The sequence below is a fragment of the Ruditapes philippinarum genome, unplaced genomic scaffold (genome assembly GCF_026571515.1).
Source record: "Ruditapes philippinarum isolate M1 unplaced genomic scaffold, ASM2657151v2 ctg4736_1_1_1_1, whole genome shotgun sequence".
NCBI lineage: Eukaryota > Metazoa > Mollusca > Bivalvia > Venerida > Veneridae > Ruditapes > Ruditapes philippinarum.
In genome coordinates, this window is record NW_026865356.1 from 52,249 (window position 1) to 62,530 (window position 10,282).

Consider the following 10,282-nt stretch of genomic DNA (forward strand, 5'->3'; position numbering starts at 1 on the left):
TTGTCAAAGTAAGAAATGCTGTATATTCTATTTTTATTTTCTGTCATACCCCTCGCGAGTTTACGGTAATCTGCTTTTCTACGTGGTTAATGAATATTTCAACGAAAGTAAAAAGTACATTTTAATCTATATTAATTATTAATTATGAATAAAGTTTCCAGTTTTAATTAATTTTGATGGAGTTCATATAAAAAATAAACGTAAACAAAATAACCACTTCATATTGAAGAACATGTATTTTTTATTAGTATTATTATCATTATTTTGTTAGGTTTTCAGTCACATCGACACTGCCCAAGGTCAAAAGTTTACTGGCTGGCCCTTTGTGCAAATATTTTTAAATTCGAAAGGCGCACCTAGGTAGAGAACCATGTTGACCTTCCGTAAGATACCTGATGTATTTTAATATAGGCTAGGTTTTATTAAGGTTGTAAAATAAAAAATATCAAAAGGAGTGATATATCGTAAGTTTGAAACACATCTTTTAAAACTCTAAAATGCACAGATTATTTTATTTGTGACAATAACAGAGACGCGACGTCAGATATTGTAGCTAATTAGCGTAACGTCAAAATCCTTAATTTCAAACGTCATTGTAAACACTGTTCAAAACAACACGTTATGCTTTATGCTCTAAGTATATAGAGGATATTCAAGTTTTTTCTATAAATACATGATTTATTTTCATTGAGTGGTATGAAAATAAATATTTCATGAGTGGCGGTAGCCACGAGTGAAATATGGTAATTTTCATGCCACAAGATGAAAATAAATCATGTATTTATAGAAACAACTTGAATTTTCTGTTTATTATATATATTTTGCTCTTTTTTGCGATATAATTTGAAAGACTTTCCCTTAAATTTTGTGTACTGGCAGAATTTAAAAGAAAGTAGTCCGGCAAGACACCAGTGAAAATACGGAAAATATGTTTCACTGCAGTGAAAAATAAATTTTTACAGTGAAAATACGGAAAATAAAAATACGCATTTTTTGTCATCAATATTTCTCAATATTTCATTTATAAGTATATAATAAATGTATTTATATAACATCATATTAAATACAAGCCACAACAACAACAATTTTAGCTTCGTATAAAACATTAAGAGTGGATTTATATGCATTTACATTGTTTATATTGTAGCATCCCGTTCCTCCAAAACTTTCAAAATTGAAAGATGGTCATTTTCATTCAATTTTAGTTTATTTTTATTCTTCCCCCCTTCAATTATGTACAAAACTGAAACTGCTGGAATTAATGCATAGTTTTTGCATAGCAAGGTATTGAGCAGGGGATTATTTCCAGACTTTATATAGTAATGCCCTCGTATTACAGGCGTTCCTTGTGGCCATGTTGTTCCCCATTCATCAGTGGTACGTTTTCCGAGCACAAAAGCAGATGTATCTGCTCTCACGAGGTAATAATCATAGTCTTCGTCATCGCACAGTGCAGCAAAGATCATTCCCTCCTGAATAAGTTCCACCGTAGACGGTTCTTCAGCTACAAGCGACGTATTACCATTTAAAGTGCCGTCTGCTTCAGGCTGAAGAAAAGTAGTCTGTCCAGTAATGTGCATGTTTTTACACCGGCTTATTTTTCCCATGATACAATTCATACACTCGTAGCAGGATAGACATCTGATTTGTAATTTGCTGTGTTTAGTGTTTGCATGTGTTATGACTTGATGGGTTGACCTAATACCGGGAATGGGTTTATATAGACGTGTTATTTGATATCTTATGAATACAAATGTAACTTAATTTGATATTTAAATAATTTTTGAAACCAAACGCACAATGACGTTACTTTATGTCAAAAATAGCGTTTGGGACATTTTCGCTAGACTTAGAAATATTATCACTTATAGCAGGTAAATAATGATACCAAAATGAAATTTGGTCAGCATACACAGCAGAAAAACGCTATTATTTAGAATAAATTTGAAATAAAATGTTTCATTGCTAAAACTATTTTATTCGATAAATGTTAAGGTGAATGACGCGATAAAACGCATTATTTCCAATTTTGGCCATTTCCGCTAGACATAAATATTTGCCCATAATTTACAAACTATATATATTATTTTCTAACAAAAACAGGAAAAGAAACAATTTGAAAACGCATTTTTGAAAATCTAAAAATGATCTCAAAATTAAGTTAAATATTAGGTAAACATTCTTTTAAAATTTCTTACCCGTCATTCTTTAAACACAATTCTTGTATCTCTACACAAATTTCTCATTCACGAAATCTTCATTTTTCTCCGCACTTTTCAAACGTTAACGTTAATTCAAATGACATCATCTGCGTAAATGAATACGTCAACGTCAGTATGAATTTTAAAACGTTTTGGCGCCAGTTTCTGGCAAATTTGTAAGTAAAATCTTCTGTTACTCAGACATTTTCGTTACATCTCTACATGCGATTTTGGTATCGTTTGATGTTGTATTTTGCTATGACAAAATTCTGCATCAATGAACGGCGAATCATAATGATAAAAATTTTGTCAGGTGAAAATTTTCCTTTATTTTGATATATAATTTTTATTATTTTATAAAAAAGTTCCTGGAAAAACAACACTTCAAGATATTGTACTACAGCAAAAAGTGCAGTTTGCCCCATGATCTGACGTCGCGTCACAGGGAAACTAAACTGTCGCTGTCTTCAAAGAAATCTAAACGCTTAAATTGCTCATGAAATATGAAAACACATCATTATTGATGATTGGTTAGTAATATTGTTTGATGTATCAAACATTTTGTGAAAAATCAAAGATAACCGAAGACATAAAATGAATAATAAAGTGATAATCATGACATTTTTCTGGTGACTTGTAAATATATACAACTTCAGTCGTGGTGGCTATAATTAACTCGTTGAAAAAACAAAACAACAACAAACAAACTGACGACTACAATGCTCATAACGCTACTGATGATAATGATGATGTTGATAATGTAGATTAAGCATGATGATGTCAACGATGGGAATGATGACGATGATCGTGACAATGATAGTGATGATTATAATAATGGTTGTAATGACGTTGACAACGATGTTGATGATAATGGCGATGATGATATAATGACGACAACACCAATGATAGCTGTGAAGACAACGATGATGATGATTATTTTGAAAATAATAATAAAAATATTGTTGTTGATGGTAATGATAATATATAGAATAATAACGATGATCATGCATGACGATTTTGATGATTAAAAGGAAGAAAAAGATAAAGATCAAAAAGTAGGAGATGCTGCTGATGATGATATGTAAGCATTCGTACTTGATTCTATGTAAATAGCACAATCTATAACAGTTTTTTTTCAGTTGCTATATGTAGGCGGCAGTGTTTACATAATGACCAGCTTTAGTCAAGTTACTGTGGTATCACGCCCATAATTTACCCCTAGTAATATATCACTTATATTGAGCTGACCTGGCCTGGTACTTTACCATTTACAACAAGCGCTAAAGGAGTAGTAAAGGTGACAAAGCATTTGATTATGATAATGACGATAGTGATTATGACGACGAAGATGACGTACGTCAATAATGTTGAAAATGATGATGATGATAATAATGGCGATGGTGGTGATGTTGGTGGTAATGGTGATGACGATGATGATGATGAAGAAGATGATGATGATGATTACAATGATGATGATGATGATGATGATGATAGTGGTGTTTTTATGATAACGCCTAGTACGGCATGGTGATGACAACGCTATAATCATTACATTAAATATTAAATCGTAACTTCAAAACTCACTTTAATTACAAAGTTTGATTCCACCTCATATATTTAATACTATCAAACAAGCATTCTATCATGAATAATTTATACAAATATTTACGTTACTTGGTTCCAATGGGTTTCTTTTTACATTAAGTATAAAGGTGTAATGTTAATTCAATCTTGTTAACAAGTTCATTTCACGAAAATTTTCATGTCGAGGTGGCAAATGTCTGGCGGTAAATCAAACAAGTAACAAGTTGTTTTTTTTCTTCCCCCAAAAATAATGTTACAAATAACACTTTGTAACGTTAAGAAGTATTAAATGATAGACCATACGACACGTGACGAACGCTATACTAATCCTTTTAACACGTTAAATATCATAAATGAACTTGTATGCATCTTGGGCATACCTGTATGTAATACGGACTGAATATAGACCAGTGCAGACCATGATAAGACGGTCAGGATCTTGGTCTGCACTGGTCGCATGGGTTAATGGTGTCACAAGGAAAACTTGCGTTCAAAACTAAAGACAGAATTTATAAGGAGACCTGTATAGAGGATTTGTTTTGAAGATATCAAAAAAAAAAAAAAAAACAATACATATAGAAATCACATATACACATACATTTTCTTTGCTATTTCATGAGTTAATGCTATAAATGAACATGCAAATAATTTTAAACGTTTGTATCCATGTGCATGCTTTAGAAAGAACGTATTTGCTCAGCATTTAAATGTATTTTATGCAACACAGTAGCAGATCAGCTTGGGGTATATGAACACATAATGTACACTCAATATTTACGTATATGACATCCACTGGATAGCACTTGAGGTACACTAAAATATGACCATAATTATAATGAACATGGAAATATAATTATAACACGAACAATGAAAACATGAGCATAATGATGAAAGACAATGGAAACATTAATTTAAAATGTCATGTATTCTGGAAACAAGAGCATACGATGTACTCTGGAAACAAGAGCATATAATGTACTCTGGAAACAAGAGCATACGATGTACTCTGGAAACAAGAGCATACAATGTACTCTGGAAACAAGAGCATACGATGTACTCTAGAATCAAGAGCATACGCTGTATTCTAGAAACAAGACCATACGATGATCTCTTGAAACAAGAGCACCGGACGTATTATCGAACACGACCATATACCATATACTCTTAAAACAAGAGCATACGATTGATTCTAGAAACAAAACCATACGATGTACACACTAGAAACAAGAGCATACGATGTACTCTAGAAACAAGAGCATACGATGTATCCTGGAAACAAGAGCATTGGATGTACTCTGGAAACAAAAGCATACGATGTCTTCTGGAACAAGACCATACGATGTACTCTCGAAACAAGAGCATATGATGTACTCTAGAAACAAGACCATACGATGATCTCTCGAAACAAGAGCATACGATGTATTATCGAACACGACCATATACCATGTACACTAGAAACACGAGCATACGATGTACTCTAGAAACAAGACCACACGATGTACTCTAGAAACAAGAACATACGATGTATTCTAGTGACAAGAGCATACGATGTACTCTAGAAACAAGAGCATATGATGTACCATAGAAACAAGACCACACGATGAACTCTTGAAACAAGAGCATACGATGAACTCTTGAAACAAGAGCATATGTAATATCGAACAAGACCATATACCATGTACTCTTGAAACAAGAGCATACGATGTACTCTAGAAACAAGACCATACGATGTACTCTAGAAACAAGAACATACGATGTACTCTAGAAACAAGAACATACGATGTACTCTAGAAACAAGAGCATATGATGTACCATAGAAACAAGACCACACGATGAACTCTTGAAACAAGAGCATACGATGAACTCTTGAAACAAGAGCATACGATGAACTCTTGAAACAAGAGCATACGATGTAATATCGAACAAGACCATATACCATGTACTCTTGAAACAAGAGCATACGATGTACTCTAGAAACAAGACCATACGATGTACTCTAGAAACAAGAACATACGATGTACTCTAGAAACAAGAACATACGATGTATTCTAGTGACAAGAGCATACGATGTACTCTAGAAACAAGAGCATATGATGTACCATAAAAACAAGACCACTAGATGAACTCTTGAAACAAGAGCATACGATGAACTCTTGAAACAAGAGCATACGATGTAATATCGAACAAGACCATATACCATGTACTCTTGAAACAAGAGCATATGATGTACTCTAGAAACAAGAGCATACGATGTACACTAGAAACAAGACCACACGATGTACTCTAGAAACAAGAACATACGATGTATTCTAGTGACAAGAGCATACGATGTACTCTAGAAACAAGAGCATATGATGTACCATAGAAACAAGACCACACGATGAACTCTTGAAACAAGAGCATACGATGAACTCTTGAAACAAGAGCATACGATGTAATATCGAACAAGACCATATACCATGTACTCTTGAAACAAGAGCATACGATGTACTCTAGAAACAAGACCATACGATGTACTCTAGAAACAAGACGATGTACACTACGAGAAGAAACCATACGATGTACTCTAGAAACAAGAACATACGATGTACTCTAGAAACAAGAGCATATGATGTACCATAGAAACAAGACCACACGATGAACTCTTGAAACAAGAGCATACGATGAACTCTTGAAACAAGAGCATACGATGTAATATCGAACAAGACCATAAATATACCATGTACCTACTCTTGAAACAAGAGCATACGATGTACTCTAGAAACAAGACCATACGATGTACTCTAGAAACAAGAACATACGATGAACTCTTGAAACAAGAGCATACGATGTAATATCGAACAAGACCATATACCATGTACTCTTGAAACAAGAGCATACGATGTACTCTAGAAACAAGACCATACACGATGTACTCTAGAAATGTACTCACAAGAACATACGATGTACTCTAGACAAGAAACGATGTACTCTAGAACAAAGACCATACGATGTATTCTAGAAACAAGAGCATACGATGACCATATACATGTCTAGAAACAAGAGCATATGATGTACCATAGAAACAAGACCACACGATGTATGAACAAGAGCATATGAAACAAGAGCATACGATGAACTCTTGAAACAAGAGCATACGATGTAATATCGAAAAAGACCATATACCATGTACTCTTGAAACAAGAGCATACGATGTACTCTAGAAACAAGACCATACGATGTACAAGAGCATACGATGCACTCTAGAAAAAGACCAAACGATGTACTCTAGAAACAAGAGCATACAATGTTTTCTGGAAACAAGAGCATACCATGTACTCTGGAGCATTTGACGTATTCTGTAAGCATGTACATCAACACAAATGATGTACACTGGATATCATACGCATGAAATATACTTTTAAAACATGAATATTTGACGTATTCTGGGAACATGAACATATCATATATTCTAGAAAAATGAACATTTGAAGTATTATGGAGACATAAACATTTTAAGTATATGGAAAATAAACATTTGACGTATTATGGAATCATAAATATTTGAAGTACATGTATTCTGCAAACATAAACATTTGACGCATTATAACAACATAAACATTTGAAATATTCTGGAAACTTAAACATTTGACGTATTCTGCAATCATAGCATTTGAAGTATTTTGAAAACATAAACATTTCAAGACGCATTATAACAACATAAACATTTGAAGTATTCTGGAAACATAAACACTTGACGCATTATAGAAACATAAACATTTGACGTATTCTTAAACCATAAACATTTGACGTATTATTATTAATACAGAATTATTTAAACAGTATACATAGTCACGTTGAGAAACAGTAACTAATTGCTTGGCCTAACCCAACAGTATCACCATTTTTTGATGTCATGAGGAAGTTTGTTTTATTTTACTCATTTATTCTAAGTTAATTGTTTTATTTAAAGTAATTTCCTTATACGGTGTGAAACACTTCATATGTGTCATGTAACAACACGTGATAAGATTATGTTATGCTTTCTTGTTTAATCTGTAATCTTATGCTTTATTGTTTAATCTGTTTAGAGTTGACAGAATTTCGGTCATTTATTGGCGGGTAGACAAAGTTTATTTTGTAATAGTTTGACGTAAATAATTATTAAGAAAAAGTTTTTAAAAAAATATTTAAAAAGGCTATAGGGAGGGAGCGGAGCGACTGGTGCTTTGTCATAACAGATGCGGGGTTTTAATTATTAAACCGTTAGTCAGAAATATTAAAAAAGGACGAACAATTAGGTCAAAAACTCAATTTAACTTTGTTTATATAAGACATACCGGCACTCATTGTCATGGTTAAATTGCGATTTACTAGTTTACAGTCGCAGGAACGCTTCGGGTGCCTCTCAGCATCATTTCAGACGCGAGAGGACACCCAAGACTACAGCCCTCAATCTTCCGTAAGCTGTAGCTGCGTGGAGAGGTAGAATTCCAACCAGCACACATGTGATCTGACTACAGAACTTTCAATGGAGTGGGGTGGAGTGGAGTGAAGGGCGGATAAAACCAGACGAACAATCACTTAAATTGAAGAATCAATGAAATATACATGTATTAGAAATGCAATGCAATAGATAAACGCAAGAAGTAAAGGCATAAGAAATTAAGTAATGACTTCCAAAAAACAAAAACTTTTTAAGTATTATTCAATCGCCTCTTCTCGGCCTTTTCCGTCAAACTTCGGTTTATAAAAGCCAAGATGTTCCGACTGAAATATTATTGTTTCTCGGCTAGTTGTTCCGAATGCATGAATTGCAGAAAAATAACAATTGGCAAAGAAAGTAAGATAGCAAAACACGAAAAACAAATGAAGTTTAGATGAAACTGAATCCGCATAAAAAAGACCAGCAAAAAAAACCCCAAGTCACGCAAGATACATTAACTTTACAAAAACGACATGGTTTAAGGAACTTATCGCAACAAACAGGCAGTAAACAAAGATCTACGTGGTGCATTTTTCATAATAAGCATATCAAACAAGAACAGACAATACCCTAGTTAGCTCGTTAACGCTATGTCCAACTGGTTTCTTGTGCTGACAAACTAGTCCGTAACCAGAATTAAATCTTTTCAAAAAAATGATGGCGATAACAGTATTCCGTAGTTTACAGAACAGATAATACTTTTAAGTGCTGCACATAAAATCATTTCTTCAAAAAAAGTTTAAAATAAAAGCAAAACGTGTATACCTGTATATTTGCACGTAATTTATCACTGTGTAAATGTATACAAATTAATGTACTACCAAGGCTACATTCTACTTTTGTATAACCAATATAACTTTGGAACAGATGGTCAATGCGATAAGGTCAGTTTGATTGACCCTACGTATAATCTCTACAGATCGTCATGAACTTATACTTAAGAGATGTCTGAAATAAGAGATATAAAGAATATAAACTTTTTGACGTATCGGTAATTTTTGTATTGTCAAAATGTGTTGCTGAGTATGCTGGAGTTGTATTTTTTTTTTTGGTAGCTGTTTATAGATTCATATATGGACTGGAAAGGATGATATACTGATATCAATATCTAGACACCTAGTTGACCATGAGGCGATTCAAACTTATATACACACTTTATATGATATGCATGTACATGCAATTCATGTATCATATGTTTCCGTTATATCTAAGTTTCAAATTTAACACTGTGTCCAAGTACAAGTTGCATTACATTCTGTAAAGTTTATAATCTAGTTAAAAATGAAAGCTATTTCGAACCCGACAAAGTGTTCGATACCTGAAATCATGACGAAGTGACAGATACCTGTAACCGTGACAAAGTTACCGATACCTTAAACCGTGACAAAATGACAGATACCTTAAACCGTGACAAAGTCTCCGATACCTGAAAACATGACACAATGACAGATATATTAAAACACGGCATAGTCCCCGATACCTTAAGCTGCGAGAAAATGACAGATACATTAAACCGTGACAAAATGACAGATACCTTAAACCGTGACAAAATGACAGATACCTTAAACCGTGAAAAGTCTCCGATACCTGAAAACATGACACAATGACAGATACATTAAAACATGGCAAAGTCCCCGATACCTTAAGCTGCGACAAAATGACAGATACATTAAACCGTGACAAAACTTTCGATACTTAAATGACAGATACCTTAAATCACGGCATAGTCCTTGATACCCGAGACCATGGCAAATGACAGATACATTAAACCGTGACAAACTTTCGATACTCGAAACCATGACAAAATGACAGATACCTTAAATCAAGACATAGTCCCTGATACCCGAGACCATGGCAAATGACATATACATTAAACCGTGACAAACTTTCGATACTCGAAACCATGACAAAATTACAGATACCTTAAATCAAGACATAGTCCCTGATACCCGAGACCATGGCAAATGACATATACATTTTTAAACCGTGACAAAACTTTCGATACCTGAAAAACCATGACAAAATGATAAGA

At 33.5% G+C, this 10,282-nt stretch overlaps 1 protein-coding gene across 1 annotated transcript; it reads right to left on the bottom strand.

The window, feature by feature from the left end:
* Nucleotides 1-1,041: 1,041 nt before the first annotated feature.
* LOC132728735 (uncharacterized) lies at nucleotides 1,042-1,723 on the bottom strand. The gene has a single exon (XM_060714406.1). It carries the CDS (start codon nucleotides 1,617-1,619, stop codon nucleotides 1,137-1,139), a length of 483 nt encoding a protein of 160 aa, XP_060570389.1. The 5' UTR covers nucleotides 1,620-1,723; the 3' UTR covers nucleotides 1,042-1,136.
* Nucleotides 1,724-10,282: the final 8,559 nt, after the last annotated feature.

What these genes read in the sequence shown, in the direction of transcription:
- LOC132728735 (XM_060714406.1), bottom strand. Translation starts at nt 1,619, where the DNA reads ATGAATTGTATCATGGGAAAAATAAGCCGGTGTAAAAACATGCACATT.